The sequence below is a fragment of the Podarcis gaigeae genome, assembly GCF_964106915.1.
Source record: "Podarcis gaigeae genome assembly, chromosome: 6".
Taxonomy (NCBI): domain Eukaryota; kingdom Metazoa; phylum Chordata; class Lepidosauria; order Squamata; family Lacertidae; genus Podarcis; species Podarcis gaigeae.
In genome coordinates this window covers 98,106,969-98,130,332 of record NC_139682.1, presented here as the reverse complement: position 1 = coordinate 98,130,332, position 23,364 = coordinate 98,106,969, and the positions used below count along the sequence as shown (strand labels likewise).

The following is a 23,364-nucleotide window of genomic DNA, read 5'->3' as shown; positions in this document are numbered from 1 at the left end:
CAGAAAGCCAATGAGAAGGGAATCAATTTGGCAAATTTCAAACTGTATTTTCCCTCTCAAATGAGCATGTCTTTTTGGTGAACTATCAAGGAATGATACAGTTACGCTTGCAAATTGTTTGCCAGTAGATCTCTGACCGTCTGGCTCCCCTAAGCTTGGAGTTGTGAACTTCTGCCCCAGGGATGCCCAACCTGTGGCCGCCCAGATCTGGAGGGACTCCAACTCCCATGAGTCCCATGGTCTGGGATGCTAGGAGGGAGCTTCAGTCCAACATCTGAAGGGCTACAGGTTCCCCACGCCTGCTCTGTCCTGAAGGAAGGCAGTACAGTCACATGCAATGCCCAAGAGGTAGACTAAAGGTTATGAACTAGCTGCCAAAGAAGAACTGTCAACCTAGTCAACAAACGACAACAGAGAGAGAGAGAGAGAGAGAGAGAGAGAGAGAGAGAGAAGCTCACATACGAACTAAGTTATTTGATCTTACCAGTTTGGGGTCTCAGATTCTCTGGAACAAACGTAGCTACTTTTGGTTTAAAACAAAAATTATTTACTATATTTTAAAATGGGGGGGGGGGATTGGTTTTGAGAAACAAGAATGCTATTCCCTTTTCAGCTAAATAATAGCTGCACTACATACAGGGCCCCCAGGCAGGCAAGATGGTCAGTTGGTGCCTTGGGATAAATGCAACCTCTGCTAAGACCCAAGTTCTAGTTAATTTATGGGGACACACTCCACTTTACAGAAATTTGTTTTCAATAATGCCTCACTTTGTTAAACATACTGTAGGACAAATGAATCACTTAATATTTGTGGATACAAAATTTGGGAGGGTAAAACTGAAGCAAATTCCCTCCTCCCTGTCTTGCTTAGTAATGAAAACCCAGGAGGATTAAGATTTAATATTCTACCAAATAAAACAATTTCACCTTTCAAAAGTCCTTGCAGTATTTTTAAAAATTTATCTTTATGCAATATGTTTAAACGATTTGATTTTAGAACTCTATGTTGACAATATTTAACAAAAATGCTCATAAAAACCAACAGGCAACAAACAATTTCTCTGGCTGACAATTATTCATCCGATATTTCACACACACTGAAACTAAAATTCTGATTTGTTCTGCAATCCAAAAATATTGACATTTTATTCCATGCCACCAAGCATGTGAGACCTTCAGTTCCAAATCCTCTATCGTGGATCACAGCAGATAATAATTTTCTTGTATTTTTAGCAACAGACATTAAATGAACCAGGCCTGATCCAATAAATGTACATTCTGTAACCCAATGCATTTAAATTAGGAAATCAAGTTCAGTGGTGCCTTGCAAGACGAAAATAATCCGTTCCGCAAGTCTCTTCGTCTAGCGGTTTTTCCATCTTGCGAAGCAACCCTATTAGCGGCTTAGCGGATTAGTGCTATTAGCGGCTTAGCGGCTATTAAAGGCTTAGCGGCTTAGAAAAGGGGGGGGGGCGAAAAAAATTGCAAGACTCGCAAAGCGTTTTCGTCTTGCGAAGCAAGCCCATAGGGAAATTCGTCTTGCAAAGCGCATCGAAAAACGGAAAACCCTTTCGTCTAGCGGGCTTTTCGTCTTGTGAGGCATTCGTCTTGCGGGGCACCACTGTATATGGATGGGAGGAGAATCAAGAGTGACATTTATGTAGCAAAGGGGGAAAACTTGGAAACAGAAATTTAAAGCACAGGCCTGTGTCTGGAAAGCAGGTACAAAAGGAAATCTGGATGCACCCTTAGTAATATGCGGAATAGACTACCTGTTGCTGAGCCTTTATTTCTTCTCTGCCTCAATAAATGTATCTTCCTTACTGCCAAGTAAGAGCCTCTGTCACCATAGTCTTGGTGGGGCCAGGACAGCGACCTGGTTTGCACTCATCATAGCTTATAACGTATATAGATAATATATTTTAAATATACATGAATTTTTTAAAAAAAATCAGAATCTCATCCTAGCTCTATGAAAGATAAAACCAAGAGAACTAAAGCTGGCTCTACAAAGCCCATCATTTCAAAGCAGCAACGTTTTGAAAAGAAAAGGGCGGAAATGTCTGTGTCATTGTATATATTATTTTATCTAAAGAAATAATTTTAATCAAAGTCAGCCAGAGAAATAAGTTGTTTATTTGTGGATTTATTTACTTGTTGTCACACACCCAAAGTGTGACAACTTTTAAAAAATAGTTCATGGTCATCATTAAATGTGTAATGAAATGTGTAAAGATGGACTGCCTGTGAGTTCAGGAGGAACATTCTAGTGAATCTCCCTATTCACTAGAAACAAAAATGATGGGAATTTAATTAAAACAACCCCTTCAGACTGCAGGTGAACTACATAACATCCTGCTGCAAGCAGAAAGCCAGCATAGCAGGGAGAGCCTGCAAGGCCATCGCCTCTCTTTCCCCATTGTGCTCACTTGTACTATGCTAAAAATGACATTCCCCAAACTGCTATTGGATGTGGAACAATCCGCTCCATCAGCTCCCTTGTTCCACGGCTCATGCAGGACAGATGGCTGCCCTCTATCCTGTGCGAGAAAGCCAGGATAAGAAGCAGACAAAGTCACCAACACATCATGAGTTGCTAACTTTCCCTATAATTCAGGGCTAGTAAGTGCTGCGTTATGTGGTTTTGGAGATTTTGTACTGACTTTCTTTTGAAAAGAATGCACCGCCACCCTGCTCCATTTCTCTTCTCCACTCTTTCCTCCTCAGTCCATTTATGTTCTCTACCTTTGTGTAATGGTGGTGAGCACAACTTTCCAACTCTAAAGTCAAGAGGAAAGTTGGCTGCTTGTTATGCTCCACACAGGGTGCTGCTACTCTGGGCACAGTGAATGTAGGTGCAGAAGACTATCAATATAGGGGCAGGAGCAGCAGCAGCAGCAGCAGCAGCAGCAGCAGCAGCAGCAGCAGCACTACTCCAAAGCGTTATTCTGGAGCCCCCGAAGTCTCCCTTTTCCAGCCATCTCTATAACTGAAGCCTATTTCCTTTGCCACACCAGAACTCAAACTTTCTCGAGTCTCCTTCTGAGTAAGCAGAGTGTCTCCTGCCATCAAGGGTCAATGCTCACTGAAGACCCATGTTCTGGCCATCAAGTCTGCATTTGCAGCTAACTCTAGAAACGGACGGCTGGTGCTCAGTAGCAAGCAGTCAAGTTAAACAAAAGATAATAATCGCTTCGCTTGGCACACAGCAACATCTCCACTGAAATGCCATCGAAAGTGAACAGCTTGGTTAGGCCACTAAAGGTGTGAATACAATGAACTGTGCACACAAAGAAATTCCAGTACACAAGCAGTTCCACGGTGCTCCATTGCAGCACTAAAATAAATAAATGCAAAAGAAACAGCTTCAAGGAGGCACTGTATATTCTACAAAGAAAGCAAAGGGTCCAAAATTAGAGCCTTGAGTTTTGATTATTTGTAGATCAATTAAAACCTAATTGGTAAATGATGGGGGAGTTATTTTAATTTTGAAGGGCAAATTCTAATGAGTGGTGCTAGGGAACAATGGTACACATTTTGATGTTGGTGTGTTAACATAACAGGGAATGCAAAACAACAACAGCAATAGAGATTTAAGATGCCCTCTCTGTCTAGCAAAAAACCATAGCATTTTAAGTTCCCTGTACTTCAACATCTGAAAATGTGACTACACTGAGGTTTGGTAAAATGCAATTTTATGGAAATGTAATCTATTAATATTGCTTAAAAGGCAGCAGATTGCTCTGTGGGTAGCTGCCCTAATCCCAGTACCAGAAGCACTTAATTCAAGGTGTGTGTGTGTTCCTATGTCACGTTGGATGGTGTGCCTCTAGACAGATGAAGGAGAGCTCTATATCCCGCAGACCAACAATTTGCAATCAGCATATGCTTCAATTGTTGTTGGTACTCTCACATTTCAGTGTTCTCGAAGCTCAGTGTTCTTGAAGCTACCAACATGAGTTTGACCAAACTGCGGGAGGCAGTGGAAGACAGGAGTGCCTGGCATGATCTGGTCCAGGGGGTCACAAAGAGTTGACTAAACGACTAAACAGCAACAACAACTCTCACATTTGACTTAAGCCTTATTTGCTTATAGTTTGCAACTAACATCCTGAATTAAGGCCTTAAGGTACCAGACAGGAAGATGGGGGGGGTGCTACTTGTTGCTATGCCCCAGGCAACAAAACGTTTACAATGCCAGCTAGCATTGCCCACCAACAGGGCAGAGGGCTTCCTGTTTTCCTTAAAACCTTTCCTGATTATTTCTACAAATGTGTATACACTATTTTGTTCAGCATTAAACATTCTGGGAGTTCAATAGCAACTTTTAAGAACCTTGTAATGTTACAGATCTTATTCACATCATGCAATGTACCTCCGTAATGTGGTTCAAGCAATTTTAGAGCAAAGAAAGGAGAATGAGTGGCCAGGTTAAACTGTACCCTAAAATAAGCTGCAGATTAACAGGCACAAGTGATTTGTTCCTCTGTGCCACATGAGAAAACTAGTCAGAGTCTGGCTCATCATGATGTGTGAATCTGGGCTTGTCATCTGCTTCATCCAAACAAACCAGGAGTGGTAAGCCTCCGGTGCTTTGTCTGGAGAAAACCAAGCCACAATCCTGAAGTAGGTAGACATTTGATGACTAGCCAGACTCTGAATTTTTTTCTTCCTCTTAACTGCACAGTCAGGAGAGGGGAGGGAACAAAGCACCAAAGCATCCTTTATTTTAAACTATGGTTTTTAATGTTGGTTACAAATGAGGACAATATGTGCATTGTTATTCTAAATATAAGCACCATTTCAATATCCACAATAGATCTGTCTGCTTATTATTCAGATTATCTATGTGAGGACACAAGAATGAATGTCAAAAGACAGACAAAGCCAGGCTCTTTTTCAACAAGGCATCAATGTTCTTAAAATTCTTGTACCTTACCTTTCCCAAATGTGTCAAGGTTTTCCAAAGCCTTGCATTAGTGAGAAGCCAACTGAAACTAACAGGAATACAGAAGGAGGGCTTTGGGAAGGTGATAACCTACAAAACATTAGGAAGAACTTCCTGACAGTAAGAGCTGTTTGACAGTGGAATTTGCTGCCAAGGAGTGTGGTGGAGTCTCCTTCTTTGGAGGTCTTTAAGCAGAGGCTTGACAACCATATGTCAGGAGTGCTCTGATGGTGTTTCCTGCTTGGCAGGGGGTTGGACTCGATGGCCCTTGTGGTCTCTTCCTACTCTATGATTCTATGATTCTAAAAACTGCCCCACAAGTGATATGAGATTAAGGTATCCTACAGGTGTTAGAGGTATGCCTGTTGGGATTTTGCTTTCCATGTGTCATCTATGCATGTGCTGGACTGTGGCATTTGAATAGGAGAGCATGTACATAGTTCCAACCATACAATCTGTGCATTTCGATTTTGCAATATTCAGACCGCATAGTTGCAGACCACAGGCCTTCCTGTACTAGAAACTGAGAACTGTCTCTTTATCCTCGCAGGAGCCAGAGACACAGGTTATATTCCCTTCCAAATTTAAATCACCTTTAACATATATTTCTCCAGTCTCCTCTTTAAAAACTTTCAAGAAAAATCATGACTAGCCTAATGCAGCATTACAAATAAAGAGATTGGGCCTTTCACAACTCACACTCTTAGCTAATCTGCTGGACCACAATAATTCCACAGCTCGCCTGCTGCATATAACTTGGGTTCACCTAAATCCACTGACTTCAGTAACACTAAAAGAGCCCAATTCCAAAAGAAATTAAATATGCCACACATGAATGCTGCTGCAAAGGCTGCCAAAAGATAGCACACATTTTGTGATTTATAACATTTAACATCTTTTCCTTAATTTCCAGTAAGTAAGGTGGAGATCTCCTTTGAAAAGGCCTCGGTCCAGTATACCTGAAGGAGCGTCTCCACCCCCATTGTTCTGCCTGGACGCTGAGGTCCAGCGCCGAGGGTCTTCTGGCGGTTCCCTCATTGCGAGAAGCAAAGCTACAGGGAACCAGGCAGAGGGCCTTCTCGGTAGTGGCGCCTGCCCTGTGGAATGCTCTTCCAGCAGATGTCAAAGCGATAAACAACTACCTGACATTCAGAAGACATCTTAAGGCAGCCCTGTTCAGGGAAGTTTTTAACGTGTGATATTTTACTGTATTTTTGGTTTCTATGGAAGCCGCCCAGAGTGGCTGGGGAGGCCCAGCCAGATGGGCGGGGTATAAATAATAAATAAATAAATTATTATTATTATTATTATTATTATTATTATTATTATTATTATTATCTTTTTCTAATGTATCAGTGTTTCTAACACACAGCTTATTACCTTGATAATTTATTCTCGGTAAGAATTTAAGACACAGCAGAAACTTGAACAAACATCATTCAACAGCCTCCATCATTCAACAGTAACAGAGATTTTCAAGAAGCTTTATTTTGCAACACACTCTGCTGCTTTTCTGTGCTCATGGGGAATCAAAGTACATTGACTTGAATATCATGAAGATCTATTAAACGAAGACTTGTGTCCCAAAATATCGCATCCCAAGAATAAGTCCTTGAGCCAATCTTAAAGAACAGGAGACTGTTCAGAAATGACAAAAAGAGCAGAGTTTGGACAGGGAAATAAGGGTTCAGTAAAGCAAGGACTAGCAACAAAATGTTCAAGAGCCACAAATGAGGACACTCACCCCCAAATACATCTCCGTTCTGGTAGTTTTTCCCCTTCTGAGCTTCCTCTTCATTTTGTACAGCAGAAACATGCTTGGCTGACGCACAGCCCATAGTTTCATTTAGTTAGCTCCAGCTTGACTGAGCCGCAAACCATTTCTACAGATGTGCACACATGGCCTTTATTATTTTGGGGAGTAATCCACCTTCCAGTTTTGTTGTCAGGACACTTTTTTTAACCTGTTGACATAATACAAGAGAAACAGGACAAAAAGTCAGCAGTTGTATGACTCCAATAGCTGTTGCCGATGCTCTCCATGGTGGAATGCCTAAAGAGGAGGGCAAGCAAGAAGCCAGGACCCATTTTACATAATAAAATATATCTCCTCTCCAAAAGTCATGCCTGGGAAACCACAGACATCTACAGCACTTGTTACTCATGAGCACCCATGAATTATGAGAGGGAAGGTGATACTTTCATTTGGATAAAAGGTTTTTTTAAAAAATATATATCAATAAAATTTGTCATCACAAAGACAGCAGTAAATTTAATTCAACTTTTCTGACTTTCATACATGGTACTTATGGTACTTTCTAGTAGCACATTTTGAACACCTTCTAAAAAGCTCTTAGCAGTTCACAGAGTTGGCTTGAGTCCTACAAAAAACAAGTATCAAGTGCAAATTACAAACTTTCACCCTTGAGCAGTCACAACACACTTGGCTGTAGTGGGGGGTGGGGGGAGGAGATGGCTACCACAAACAAACAAACCACCAGCAAACAACTCCCATGAATTTTTGAATCTACAAAGCAGGCAAACCATTATTACTTTCAACATGACTTCTGAATTCACGGAGGTGGGGATGCCCAAGTCTTGCTGCAGATTGCTCCCATAACACTAACCATATTTTATTGTTATGCTTGAATACAGTCATTACGTACCAAAATATATTTAATGGGATCTAGGTTACAGACTGAACACTAACCAACTATAGTGCTGACATGGAAGAAAATACTGCACCTTTTACCTGGTATGTTTGCCAGGTATGAAAAAGGTGGATTCCATGTTAACCTGCCTATGAGGAAGTTTCATCATTTGGGTTCTTTTTAGTCTGGAGAAAAAGTAAGATGCAAATACAACTGAAGTGTGCAAGATGACGCATAATGTGGAGAAAGTGGGAAAAGAGAAGATATTTCCCCTCTCTCCTAATACTAGAACCAGGGGTCTAGTTTGAACTATGAACTCCAAAACTTTGAGTGCAGATATGGCCCCCATACAAATGTACACAGAGGGGAATTTAGGAAAGCACAACTGGTTCAGTTGCACTGGGTGCAAAGCCTTGGGGGATGCTGCAACGATGCTTTAGAATAGAGAGAGAGGGGGGGTGCAAATGTTTTGTATCGCAAGGGGTTCTGCTGAAATTTGAGGCCACAAGGTCTGCCGCTGATGTCCACCACCATCTATCCACTCCTTTTACACACAGCTACAGGGGCGTGTTAGGTGTGTTCTAGCATGCTCTGTCTGTTCACACAGAGATGGGGAAGGCCAAGAGACCTTGTCAATGTCTTGTGTGAAACTGTATACTGTACCACAGCTCCCAGAATCCTCTGCAGTAACTGTGCAGGGGTTCCTTAGTAGTAAATATAAACATGGGCATAGCCAGGATTTTTGTGGGAGGGGGGCAGAACCTCCATTTGCTATGTGTTTTTATTGATTTTTATTGATTTGGGGGGCAGCTGTCCCTCCCTGCCCCCCTGGCTATGCCCATGGATATAAATGTGAAATGAATTTTATCAATTTGCAAAATTAGAAATGTGGTGATTCAGTGGATCACCCCAGAATATTGGTACACATGGAGGCGCTGGGGGAAAGAATGCCTGGCGTTTGGATGACTGAATGAATCCCGGGTATTCAACAAAAGTCTACAATTTCCAAGCACAAACTCTGGCAGATAACAGCACAGCTTTTCAGTGAAAACAGTCCAGCAGCAATAAACAGAAGCAATGCTAAATAGGCCATTGTTTCAATAATCAACTCCACTTTCCAGACTCCTAGTTCACATCTAACCACTATTCTGATGTAAAAATGGCTGATTGGATGCCAGATGGGACATCTAAATAGACTAACACACAAAAAGCCTCACATGCAGTCTTACATAGACACTCGATTTGCACATTTGAAGCAAGGGACTCTTTAGGAAGGAGTCAGAAAAAGCCACAAAACATGTACAAATTGAATACAGTGGTACCTCGGGTTGCAGACACTTCAGGTTACAAACTCCGCTAACCAGGAAGTGGTTGCTCCAGGTTAAGAACTTTGCCCCAGGATAAGAATGGAAATTACGCGCCAGCAGTGCAGCGGCAGTGGGAGACCCCATTAGCGAAAGCACGCTTCAGGTTAAGAACTGTTTCAGGATAAGAACAGACCTCTGAACAAATTAAATTCTTAACCCAAGGTACCACTGTACAGCAGAAAACTCATCCAAATATAAACAGTTAACTTATTAAACATCACAATAATTTCATAATTATCTGCCTATGTATTTCTAATAGTATAACCACATCAATAATTTTTGATATAACTGTAAAAACTACTCTGAAAATTTATTGCTCCAAAAATGAAACTTTCATCTGCTTGTAAATATTAAGATTATACCAACAAGAATGAGTCTTTCTGTAAAAAAAAATGATTTTAATCAAGTCTTACTGACTAGTGATTTAAATCAAGTCTTATTGACTAGTGATTTCAATCGTAATTTCAATCGATTTGATTTAAATCAAATCCACCCTGGAGGGGTGTAAAAGTCATCTGTTTTGAGGAAGCATTGCCTTAAGGTAGAAAGACAGGAAATAGTAAATTGGGAAGTGTTGCTGCTGCTGCTGCTGTTGCTGCTGCTGTTGCTGTTTTCCCTGCCCATCCGACTGGGTTGCCAACAGAAAATACAAAAACACAACTGAACATCACACATGGAAAGCTTCCCAATGCAGGGCTGCCTTCAGATGTCTACAGAAGATGTTTCTAACTGGTATTTTTTTGCTTCTGTCAGTGGGTCACAAGTGACTTGTACAGGTCTCTGTGTTAGAGAGAAGCTAATGCTTTCCTTTCTTTTTAGTGGGTTAATTGCAACCTGTGAGAGAGGGAAGGGTAATGTGCCGTGTGGTGTGGGCAGGTTCTTGGGCTTATAGTCTACTGGATAGATTGTTGTTTGGCCAATCACTGTCACTCACCCTAAAGCAACTTCAAAGGGTGCTTGTGAATGATAAACGAGACAGGGATTAGATATTCCACTTTGGGGTTTTCAGAGAATTAAATCTTCTGAATATTATCTAATTTGAATGAATTCTCCAGTGTTCTCCGCTTGGGGGCAGGGGGGGTCTTCAGACGTCGTTGGATCCGGTAGGCTTAGAGATATTGACATAAGAAATGCAGCAAACTGTCCTACCCAGTTAGACCACTTCCTCTGAAGAATACAAAGAACTCTTCTTTCTGCTTAGGAGTTAGGTTGAGATTGCCAACCTGATCTGCTCTCAGCACCTGGTACTTAAAGAACACGAGGTCCTAACAAGAATCCAGGGAGTAAAAAAGTCAGCAAAGAATGCCTTCTGAGTTTATTTTAATTTTGTGTGATAGCACGGCAGTTTGAGTTCTCCGCTGGGTTTTCACTCATATCTTAAATTAAGAAGAAGAAGCTGCAGTGAAATAACAAATGGAAAATTCAATTGAGCTGCTTGTTAAAATTCCCTACCATGTAACTCAACATTGTACAGTGGTACCTCAGGTTAAGTACTTAATTTGTTCTGGAGGTCCATTCTTAACCTGAAACTGTTCTTAACCTGAAGCACCACTTTAGCTAATGGGGCCTCCCGCTGCTGCCGTGCCGCCAGAGCACGATTTCTGTTCTCATCCTGAAGCAAAGTTCTTAACCTGAGGTACTATTTCTGGGTTAACGGAGTCTGTAACCTGAAGCGTATGTAACCCGAGGTACCATTGTACTACTACGTACTACAACAAAAGAGAGACTTACATGTAAACAAAAACTATTTATCTGTGCAATATTTTAATTTTGGTCTCCTGAGCAATTAATTTCCCCTTACGAAGCGAAACGAAAGGAAGGGGAAGTCCAATTTTGACCAATTTGAAAGCCTAAGCAAACAGCTTTCCATTTTTTCACCTGCAGCGAAAACGTCCACCTTGACTGAGATCAGCCTTGTTGTCTACTATGGATTCCTGTCAATTGCCAAGGATTCTGGGGTGAGCTCTAGAGTCCACACTCAGATCACTCAGTCAGGTCTTTGGGGCCTCAGGGTCACCCCACACAAACCAAGCATGTCCCCCAAAATTCCCTCTGCAGCTCAATGTTGAAGGAGGCTAAGGGCAGAGGGAAATCTGTTTCTCAGCAAATTTCATCTACTGTCACCAGTATTCACGCCAAAGATTCCCTGAAAAAACTAGAAGGAACTCCTGGGTTCCTCAGAACAAGATTTGAAGATTATTGGCATAAGTAGTATTAGATACCCATTACCACAGTAAATTTAGAAATAAAATAATTTTTAATGTGAAAGTCTAAGAAATCCCATCTTCATCTATTTAATGAAAAGAAATCATTTTATCTTTGGTTTTTATGCCCAATGAGGGATTATGAAAACCAGCTTTTAAAAAATGACTGCATCTATTTATTTTTACAAGAAATTCTTCCTTTTCAAATAGCACTCTTAACCTTTGCATAAAGAAATATTCATTTAAACTCCAGACTAAACAATCATTCTGAGACATGCTAACATGTTTCTATAATGAAATAATGGATCATATGGTATTTAAACACAAATATCTGGGGACGCGGGTGGCGCTGTGGGTAAAACCTCAGTGCCTAGGACTTGCCAATCGTATGGTCGGTGGTTCGAATCCCCGCGGCGGGGTGAGCTCCCGTCTTTCAGTGCCAGCTCCTGCCCACCTAGCAGTTCGAAAGCACCCCTAAGTGCAAGTAGATAAATAGGTACCGATTTATAGCGGGAAGGTAAACGGCGCTTCTGTGTGCTGCGCTGGTGCCGGCTCGCCAGAGCAGCTTCGTCACACTGGCCACGTGACCCGGAAGTGTCTCCGGACAGCGCTGGCCCCCGGCCTCTTAAGTGAGATGGGCGCACAACCCTAGAGTCGGACACGACTGGCCCTTACGGGCAGGGGTACCTTTACCTTTACTATCTGGGGTCCCACTGCCCAACAAGTTCATGTAGACACTACACCAAAGGCGAAATGAATCCACATAATGCAACACAACAAATGCAAAGGCAGGTATGTTTTCTGGTTCCCTATATAGGTCCACAACAAATGCTAACCCTCCCCTGCTGTGCTAAGTAACTAAAAATATAAAGCAACATGCAATTGTTCCGTGTGCACAATCTATGACAGCAGCTCATTGAGAACAAGAATGCAGGAGAACATCAATATATGCATTGTGCACCGATTTTCCATCTATTGTTTGTACAAGATTTATGTTCACATATGTTAATATCCCTGAAATGAGGAGTCCCTCTTCTATGAAGCTGGTGCCCTCATTATGAGTTTTGATTTCCTGTGCCTTTCACCATATTGCATTTTTTATGGCTTGTCTTGATGAATCCAGGCAGATAATGAGGAACAGCTAAGGGAGCTGGGCATGTTTAGCCTGGAGAAGAGGAGGTTAAGGGGTGATATGATAGCCATGTTCAAATATATAAAAGGATGTCACATAGAGGAGGGAGAAAGGTTGTTTTCGGCTGCTTCAGAGAAGCGGACACGGAGCAATGGATCCAAACTACAAGAAAGAAGATTCCACCTAAACATTAGGAAGAACTTCCTGACAGTAAGAGCTGTTTGACAGTGGAATTTGCTGCCAAGGAGTGTGGTGGAGTCTCCTTCTTTGGAGGTCTTTAAGCAGAGGCTTGACAACCATATGTCAGGAGTGCTCTGATGGTGTTTCCACCTTGGCAGGGGGTTGGACTCAATGGCCCTTGTGGTCTCTTCCAACTCTATGATTCTATGATTCTATAATCAAGTAGAGTAATAACAACATCATAAAGGATAGGAGGAGTGCCACTAGAGAAACACGTAGACTAGTAGAAGATAGCAGGAAAATTCACATTTCAGGAAATGATTTCCCAGGAAATAAGCATGCTAGTCTGCAGTAGCAAAAATAATCTCACAGCGCAAATGCTATGTCATGGTGAGCGATCTATGACCGCTTACATTTTTTCACTCTACATACTAAGACACACTCACACTCACATATAGTATGTGTTTATTTCATCACTTCTTCCACCTGTCAATGTAGACTCCAGTGCATAAAAGCTTAAGCCACAATGCAAGTTAGTCTTTCAAATGTTGTGAGGCAATTTGGGGTGCTAATTCTTCAATTAAAGGTAAAGGAACCCCTGACCATTAGGTCCAGTCTTGGCCGACTCTGGGGTTGCGGTGCTCATCTCGCTTTATTGGCCGAGGGAGCCGGCGTACAGCTTTCGGGTCATGTGGCCAGCATGACGAAGCTGCTTCTGACGAACCAGAGCAGCGCACGGAAACGCCGTTTACCTTCCCGCTGGAGCGGTACCTATTTATCTACTTGCACTTTGACGTGCTTTCGAATTGCTAGGTTGGCAGGAGCAGGGACCGAGCAACAGGAGCTCACCCAGTCGCGGGGATTCGAACCGCCAACCTTTCGATCGGCAAGCGCAAGAGGCTCAGTGGTTTAGACCACAGCGCCACCCACGTCAATTAGCTTATTGCAAACATACAACCTTGGGGAGGGTAGAGAATTGATTGACACATGTCCATTGTGTCCCTAAAGTTAGGTCTTTTAGAGGTTCGTTTGACAACATCCTCCAAGAACATAATAAAGTTAATAATAATAATAATAATGTATTAAAAGATATTACTCATGTCTTGTCTGTGTTAGAAGAGGATGACTGACTTAATTTAATACCGACAACCAGGACACTTCTAACAGTGACTGTGTATTCTGTGGGCCCATTTGCACTGTACTCCCACCAAGACCTGTCATGGCCACCTCCTCCACTGCAGAGCCACATATCCTACAATATAAGCACAACAACTGCACAGCATCAACAATCCAGTAGGGTCATTCCATATCAAGTGATCCAACTTTTTTACCTCATGTCATCCCATTTTAGTATTTTGTACAATTGTTGAATGATCAAAGCTAAACTTAAATCTAAAATGTTAATTATTTATCTCATCCTGTTTGTGAGTTGTGGGAGTTTGAAATTTCAAAAAATTGACAATTTTGGCCTTGCCTGACTACACTATAATACAGTCAAACATTGGTTGTCGAACATAATCCGTTCTGAAAGCCCATTCAACTTCCAAAACGTTCGACAACCGAGGCATGGCTTCCAAACTGATTGCAAGAGCTTCTTGCACTCAAGCAGAAGCTGCACCGGACACCCAGGGTCTGAAAAACTTTCGAAAACTGGAGCATTTACTTCTGGGTTTTTGGCGTTTGGGAGCTGAAAAGTTCAAAAATGGAGCCATTTGAGAACCGAGGTTTGACTGTACAGTGGTACCTCCGGTTGCAAACGGGATCCATTCTGGAGTCCCATTTGCAACATGAAAATCCCGCAACTTGAAGCGCCATATCTGCGCATGCAGGAAGCGCGAAACCTGGAAGTAGCCCTTTCCGGCACTTCCGGGTTGCCGCGGGACCCAACCTGAAAAAACATAACATGAGGTGGACATAACATGAGGTATGACTGTAATAGTAATAATCATAATACCGCACCCCATATTTTGTATATTAAAGGCTATATGTTGTTGGTTTTCTTTTCTTCTAATGGGGTTACATTATGTTCAAAATAGGGCATAGCTAACAGAAAGGTTAGGAGAAAGGAGAAAATGAGGGGGTGCTACAAATGAATTGTTCAGTGCCAAAATCTAACATTTGTCACTGCAATGTGCGCCACACAAACATCTAAGTGGCTGAGAAAGCATCCGGATGCTGAGAATGGAAAGCAGACCAACATGCAGCTGAGTCAGAGAGATGAAGCAAAAACCTGTACACAAAATTATATATTGTCATGGCCTGTGCACAAACCTCACCTTCTCTATTTTTAGCTCCTTCGCAGGAAATGAGTCAAAGATGACAGCAGTACCATTCAGTCTCAGACCACATATGAAACAGCATATTAAGCATGCCTTCTACTGGTGGTTTTCAAAGTTTTTGCCTTCAAGAAACATTTTTGACTTGTCTTGGGGAAGTGTCTTTGTCTACTTGAGGCTACCTTTGAAGGTGATCTGGAAACTGCAACTAATCCAGAATGCGACAGCTAGACTGGTGACTGGGAGTCACCTGAAAGACCTACATTGGCTCCCAGTATGTTTCTGAGCATAATTCAAAGTGTTGGTGCTGACCTTTCAAGCCCTAAATGGCCTTGGTCCAGTATACCTGAAGGAGCATCTCCACCCCCATTGTTCATCCCGGACACTGAGGTACAGCGCCGAGGGCCTTCTGGCAGTTCCCTCACTGTGAGAAGCAAAGTTATAGGGAACCAGGCAGAGGGCCTTCTCAGTAGTGGCACCCTCCCTATGGAATGCCCTCCCCTTTAGATGTCAAGGAAATAAACAACTATCTGACTTTTAGGAGACTTTTAGGAATGCAGTCTTGTATCAGTAAGTTTTTTATGTTTGATGTTTTAGAACGGGGGTTGGCAAGGTTTACCTTGCCTGGGCCAGATCAGTCCCGCGGAGCCCCCTCCATGGGCCAGATAGCGAGCGCGCACGAGCGATTTCTGGTGTCTGCACACACAGAGACGTGATTTCCAACGCTGCAGAAGTGGGGACTCGCCAAGGGGGCAGCTCGGTTCTGGGGTGGATTATGGGCCGGTTAAACGGCCCCCGAGGCCGCTTCCAGCCCATGGGCCACAGGTTGCCAACACCTGTTTTAGTATGTTCTGATATATGCTGTGAGCCGCTCAGAGTGGCTGGGGAAACCCAGCTTGATGGGTGGGGTATAAATAATAATTTGATGATGATGATGATGTAACTCCATACAAATTGCAAAGTTTCTCGGGCATATTGCAGAGGTCACAGGGTGACAGCAGGGTGAACAGGGAGGGTGGTATGCGGCTGCCCACTGCAAGGAAGACTAGTCGTGGTGGGCCCAGTAGAAGGTTTCATGGGAGCTTGTCCACCATCACAGATCTCCCCTAATGAGTTTTGAAGAAGTCGCAGAACAATTATGCAATCCATTGCTCTGGCCTAAACATTGTTTTAATACTTATGAGAACACCTGTTGATGGCAATTATATTTTACAGTGTGCGGACACATGAGGAAAGGACCCAGAGGGAAGGCACTCACCACCGCGGTGCATGACCAAGTCAGAGTGCCAGAAGGGGGGGGTGCGTGCTCTGGCAGTCATCAGATGCTGCTAGCAGATACAGTCATACACACCTGGATTTTGGTTTTCATTATTTAATAATTTTTTACCCCATGTTTTCATAAATCCTCTACACAATGCAGCTTTCACTGTGTCTAAAACTGATTTATAATTTGCCTTGATGAAACAGGATACTCTCTTCAGTCAGCATCGCCTTTCTTCCAGATATTAGTAGTATTCTTTTGCCCAGGTCTGGGAACTATTCAGCGATCTTTGCAACTCATGAAAACAAGGATCACACTTCTGCAACAGCCATGAAGGTTGTTCAATGTCCAGACAAGGTGACATTTGCAACTGCAATGACACTCCTTAACCTGCCACCTGCCTGGCTGCTACATGTTCCAGGAGGGGAGATAAGTGGCTAGCCACACCTCTGGTACAGTCAACTTCAAGTTGAGGAAACTGAAAGCTTACTGAAATTAGCAGTTGTTGACATGAGATGCTGTTGGCCAGGCATTAAGTGGGCGCTTCAACAAAGCAAAACTTATCAGTATCAGATCAATAGCAAATCATATGGCAGGGCCATTGTAACCCTGTGCAAGTGCCAAGGATTATATTGGAATCTGAAAGGTAGGGATTGGACTGAACATATAAATGTTTCAGTTACAGATAGGTAGCCGTGTTGGTCTGCCATAGTCAAAACAAAAAAAAATTCCTTCCAGTAGCACCTTAAAGACCAACTAAGTCAGTTCTTGGTATGAGCTTTCGTGTGCATGCACACGGAAGCTCATACCAAGAACTGACTTAGTTGGTCTTTAAGGTGCTACTGGAAGGAATTTTTTTTATATAAATGTTTGTGGGAGTTATCCTTTTTCTTTCCAAGATCAGTCACTTGGTATTTGGTGAAATTGCTAATACGTGGACAAGACTTTGAGGGGGAAAGGCCCAACGTCATAAGATAAAATCTGTTGCTCTTACTTCCTTTCAAGTGACCTTTAGAAGCATAAGGGGTTTGTGCTCCTTGCCTCACCTCTCCTGCTTATGACAGCCGAACAATGCAAACCCCAGAGAAAAGTCAACATGTCAACTTAAAGGCAGGTGGGAATCCTAAGCAGGCAATTTAAGCCGTTATACTAATTTGCTAACTTTCCCCCAACAAGTGGGTTTCCAAAGGGCAACCATCTCACCTCAGGCAACAAGGGGAAAACAACTCATTTCCAGCAGCAAAAGAACAACATCAAGCCCCAATTCATAAATCACTATGTATCAGGAATGGGAAATGGTTGACCTTCCAGATGTTGTTGGATTCTTGTCTCCCACTAGCCCCAGCCAGCGTAGCCAACTGCGATGGATCATGGAAGTTGCAAGTCCAACAAGAAGGACCACAGATTCCCCATCCCCATTTATTGATTAAGCGCTAACCTTTCAAGAAGTTTTGGTATGTATTAAAAACCAGCTGCAGCTATCTGTCAACATCAATTCACAACATTGTCAGCCATCCCATTTTCAATATCATCCCATTGCCACTCCCCCCCCCCCGCCCCCTTTAAATGGAGCTTAACTGAGGAAATGCTTCAACTGTTCTAGTCTGGGTTTTAGAAAACACCATTAACAGCTGTGAGAAAGTTTGCAGTTTTGCTTAAGAGACTGTGAAGAATTTTTTAAAAATAGAATCTCTCAACTACATACTGGAAATGTCAAAATAATTTCCATTCATGTACTATCTCTACAACTTTGTGATAAAATATTGGATAATTTTCATTAAAATTGTCAAAAAACAGAAATCCCACCAGCAAAAAACAAATAAAATACCTTGAGCAAAAGCTTGATCAAGCAGAAGCAGTAAACAAGCATTTGAACTGCCTTTGTCTCCAGCTTTAGGAACTTATTGCCCCTTACTTTGAACTTTTTTCATATATTGACGCAGCTACACATCTCTTGCCCCCTCCCAATAAAAATCAACTAACCTGAGAAGCGTTAGTTTTAAAAAAGAGGCACAAACTTCAAATGGATGACTACACCCACGCAAGTGAGTGGATGCACAAAGCCCCCACAGAGGGAGCCGTCCCTCACCTCTGATGCCTGCCATTGGCAGAGGAAGTAGTAAGCAAGTGTACAGAATATACACTTATATGCAGCCTACTTCGTCTCTACTTCTGCAAGTTTCCCCATCAGTTTCTGCTGCTGCCCAATTTGAGGTTTTTTTATTAATACACATGACAGTCACTAGGCACTTTACACTGAATGAGCATCTTTCTTTAATTTTTTTTTTAACCCAAGCTAAAACCAAGGAAACCCACCTTGTCATACCAAAAAATTAAAAAACCAAGTACAGTTAATTTTTTTTGTTTTCTGTTACCCAACCCTCATACAACCCTGTACTGGCCTTCTAGGGATTTTTTGGCAAGCAGGGAAGAGGAAGATCTGTCAAATGTGCCCTTTCTGCCCCAACCCCCAATTACCAGGATAAAGAAGGTCAAAAGAGCTGCTCCCTCCCTCCCCCCCCCCCGAAACTACTGCAGCTTGCTTACCTGCTCTCTCCCAGAAGAGTGGGCAGGCAAATGAGGTGAGCAGTTGGCAGCAGTCGAGGAAGAAAAGTAGCAGCAGCAGCAACCAGGAGAGCAAGCGGGCAAGAGAGCTAAGCAGGTGGTGACCATCAAGGGAAGCAACAGAGGCTTCAGATCCTGGCTGGATCATGAATTCAGTTGGTAACTGGTTTCTATATATTGAACATATTATATTGATATATTGTCCAAAACCTGTTCAAGGTCCATATCGTCATATCAGTTTCATAATTTTTTACTTGGCAATATTTCACGAATCATGATGTGTATACGCTATGCAAAAATCACAATGTGGGGGAAACAGTGAAGCCAGCCAATGATTCTCTTGATTCCTGCAGCTCCTGTTAACTCTGCCAGCTCAGCTCTCTGCTGCCTCATGTAGTAGGCTGGAAATCACAAGAGTAAGAACCAGCAAAAATCACAATGCAGGAAAAACCATAAAGCCAACCAGAGCCTCTACACAGCTCCATCCTTATTTCAGACATTGTTATATATCGGTATATCACAACGTTTAGCTGGTGATATCATGATGCTGAAAACCAGAAATCGCCCAACCCTACTGCCTTCCTATATAAAGATATAGAGGCAATGGGGATGTCTTCAGCAAATGATACTAAAATCCAGTAGAAGATTGAAGAAATCCAAGCAGGGCATCTGAAAGTAAACACAATTGCCAATCTCCTGGCCATGCCAGATGCCAAACATTACAACCCCAGACACCGGTCTTAAGAGAGCCCCAAATACAGTGGAACCTCAGCTTATATTACCCTTGGGTAATGTAAACTTTGGGTTACGAAAGCAGCAAACCTGGAAGTATTTTTCCGGGTTTCGCTACTCGTGAATGTGCACCACACACATGTGCTCTATCGCACCACGTGCATGCACAGAACAAGCACCTCTGGTTGCGGAAACCTCAGGATCTGACCAGAGCTCCAGAACAGATCCCGTCTGCAACCAGAGGTGCCACTGTAATCTGGTCCCATCCTGATTTGCCCCCTTGCTTCATCAGAGGTTGGTGGATGTAGGACTACTAGCCATGGCAACTAAACAGAATCTTTTTGCAAAAGAAGTACACTTCCAGTCACCACAATCTAGAGGCACACAATAAGGAACCACCAGGGCTTTTTTTCAGCTGGAACTCGCCGGAACTCAGTTCCGGCACCACTGGGCACTACTGCCATTTTAAGAGAACAAGGGAGGTGTTCCTGATGAGTTCTGGTACCTCTTTTTAGAAAAACAGAACTGAGAACAACCGTACCCTTTATTACTTCACTAGATAGCCTCTCCAGGCATCTGGCTAGCGGCTGCTTCAGACAGAAGCAATGGATTAGATAAGAAATTGGTTCTGTTCCAGCAAGCCAGTTTGCCCTGCGTTACCATGTGCAAAGTAACTTGCAATTAGCTGCTTAGGCAAGATTCTACCCCCAGTAGCTTTATTTATCTCAGGAGTGGAGTGCCGAGGGAGAGAGAGAGAGAGAGAGAGAGAGAGAGAGAGAGAGAGAGAGAGAGACGCACACACCTAAAAGTAGTTCAAGGCCGTGTGGGCTTGCACAACCTATTGAAATAGGTCAACTTAATAGATGCTGCATGTCTATAAACAAATCAGTAAGAGGATGGTGGCCAGAGGAGCTTAGCTCCCAAATATTGGCTGACCAATTGCCTCAGATTTAAAGAGAAACAAAATGTCTCCTAGCCACAAGGCCTGAACATTGCAAACTCTGCTCATCAATCAAAGAGACATGGCATTTGGAGGAGCAGCACTGATTAATGAATACCTCAGCTGGGCAGTGAAGCAGGCTGGCTAAATACGGCGCCTCCTCCCATATGCTGTTTCCCTCATACTATGTGTGCTCTTTAATTATTCCGAGCTCTGTTCTAACTGCTAAATGCAGGCATATTGGGTTTTTTTTTTGGGGGGGGTGCAATGAAGAATTTCAAGGTTGGCACAAATCACTATTACTCTTAGAGATAACTCAGTTCAGTAGAAAGCATTTTCAGGGCAAGCCTACTGGTGGCAAGGAAGGACCAGGCCTTTCCTACTTACAGAAATTTAAACATATGCTGCTAAAGACTTTCACATTATCAACAACACAAAACAAAAAGCAGGCAAGCCTGCCGTTGCCAAATGCAGCCCATTGACAGAAATAAACCAAGTGCCAAGATTGAAATTGCAGGTCCCCCTCTGGATTCTATTCTTTAATGCTTTGATGCTTAAAACATGTTGGCAAGGTCTACCAAGTACCAGACAAGGAAAATGAAAATTACATGAAGCAGATTCTTAAAATAAAAAAACCAACAGGGTTTATGCAGCATTGTAAAGGTATCAGATATTCAGATCTTGCACTGAAAAAGAAAAAAGTTTAAGCCTCAGATATAGATTCAGATATAAATTCTGCAACCTTTAGTGTAGAAAATTATTATAGCCATGCTGCTGCTACTGCAACTGAAAAATGACAGGCTTCCGTGCCCAAGTAGATTTTCACAATGTTTATAATGAGCTGCATTTTGAATGTCTGCAGCCTTGAGAATGACTAGGAAATACCTATCAAAGCATTTATCTAAGGCGGGGCTGCAGGAACAGCAGATCATAAATGTCAGGCCAGGCCACTGAACACGTCAAGCAGGAGTTCCCTCAAAAACGAAAACACCAGAGGCAGGAGATGCCAGCTTTCGATGCTGCAATCTGCAAGGATGTCATAAACACAAGTGGGCCGGTTCAGATGCGAAAGGGAACTGGCAGATTGCCTACGTCAGCACTCCCACTGCCGATGCATCTCCTAGGGCTAAAATGGCGCTGGAAGAATATAGAGACTAGCAATTGCAAGCCACCTTGTCGGAAGGGCTCTTTCACATGCATGCACTCACACACCCAAACCAGCCTCACAACACACTGATAAATGTCCTTGCTTTATTTTGTCTCTGGGTCTGCTGATCAGAGCACCTGGTGATTCGCCCACCCTGTTCTAATAACAGTCTTTTCACATGTTTATTTGGAAATAAGCCTACTGCATATAATGGATAGAAGTACAATTGCAGCATAAAATCTATTACTTTCAGTTGCACAAACCACTCCTGCTCTCCCCAATGTCTTGTTGCTCTTTGTACCTGAACCCTCTTCCGGAATACCCACCTTTGCCATGAAGCTTTTGGTTAAAGAGCTTATCCCCATCCCCAACTGAAATGAAGTCTAAGTTATATGTACATACATTGTTCACAATGATTCTTTATTTTGCTTCTCTCGGGTCCATTCCTCCTCCCCCTTGTTGCTTCCTTCACTGTTGGAAGCTGTCTTTCCCCCCTTATGCTATTCTATTAAGTACAGAGATGGTGGCACAAGAACGATAAAAATGAATACAGCTCCATGATACACATACTCAGAATGCAACCACACACACAGAACTCCTAATTTTCACATTCAGAGTTAAAACTTTTAAAGATGAGAATGCTCTCTGCACTTGTAGGAACTAACTCACAGTGGTGAGGGGCGATCTGAATTAATACAAGGGTTGCCTCAAAAGGTGTGGCTGGCGTTTGCAGTGTGTTGTTTCCCCACTCCCTTCTCAGTCTGGGTGTGTGCACAAAGATGTAACAGAGAGGCTTCCCCACCCCCACCTCAAAAATCCCTACCAAAGCCAAACACCAGATTTGCACTTCCATTAACATTCTGGGATATTCTTTTCCAGATACTTTTACTAACATTTGAAACTGAACCGAATTGCCTGATCTTCTGGACAAAGACCTTACTCTACACAACACCTAGATCATGGCTGCCCCTGGAAAAATATCAACGGGTAGCAGAAAGGCAGTGCCAGGGGAGTCAACGTATGTATTGCCTACAGACAGATAATAATCAAAACACCACTGACACCACCCCATTGCAATTCCATTTCATATCAGATGTTTGCTAAGAACCACAAGAGCTAATAACAATGTCAGCAATGGTACCATTTACAATATCTGAATGATGCAACTTCAGACAGGCTGGTAAACAAAACCTAATGAAAACCAGGTTGAAGAACAAGTTCCACCCACAATTCTTCAGCTAAGGGTTAACCGGGAATATTAAACCTTTACTTCCGCCTCAGTGCTATACTTGTGTGAGGGTAAGCCTTGTTGCAGAAATGAGAAACTTGCAGTGGGGTTGAAGGAGAAGGGACAAAACCATCCTAGTGGTGCAGCAATAAAATTTGCAAGCACGTCTGCCAAGCTAAGCAGTGTCCAGTATGGTTCAAACTGGATGGAGGATCGCGTGTTGAGATTCCTGCATTGCCTGGGTTGGACCAGATGACCCTGGGTGTCCCTTCCAGCTCCACAATTCTATGATTCTATTACTATTCACTGCTCCAGGCAAACACACACACACCAAAGAAAAGAGATTAAAAATAAAAGTACTAATTCAGAAAACGAGTTCACCATGGTGAAGTTAAGACCTGCTTGCATGTCTCATTCCTTAAAATTTCACTGAATACATAAATGTAAATAGTGGCCTTAGGCAAGCTCTCCCTGCACCCCAGCTTCAATTTAAGACTCACTTACTTTATAGTGTTTGTTGTGAAGGTCATGGATCTTTCATGGAAGACTTTGAACCCTCTTGAAGCGTTATGGACCACCCTGAGAATTTCTAGTGAAGGGGAATACAGAAATTTCTATAATGCTGTTGCACACTACCCAATCTCCAAGTGGTGCAAGTTTCCACGGGTTCCAGGCACTTACCTTTTGGAAATGAGACATATATTGTTTGTTTACACACATATATACAACCTAT

The 23,364-nt window shown here is 42.7% G+C and overlaps 1 protein-coding gene across 2 annotated transcripts in view; it reads right to left on the bottom strand.

The window, feature by feature from the left end:
* The window catches only part of LOC310846864 (uncharacterized protein C1orf21), a 199,777-nt gene that overhangs the window by 82,686 nt on the left and 93,727 nt on the right, over window positions 1-23,364 (bottom strand). Inside the window, exon 2 of one of the 2 annotated variants that reach the window (XM_083744052.1) lies at window positions 6,693-6,909. In XM_083744052.1, the coding sequence (XP_083600178.1) occupies window positions 6,693-6,786 (94 nt within the window). In that variant the 5' untranslated portion in view covers window positions 6,787-6,909. Of the gene's footprint in view, window positions 1-6,692; window positions 6,913-23,364 lie in introns of both variants that reach the window. The other variant, XM_083744053.1, reaches the window with a different exon arrangement.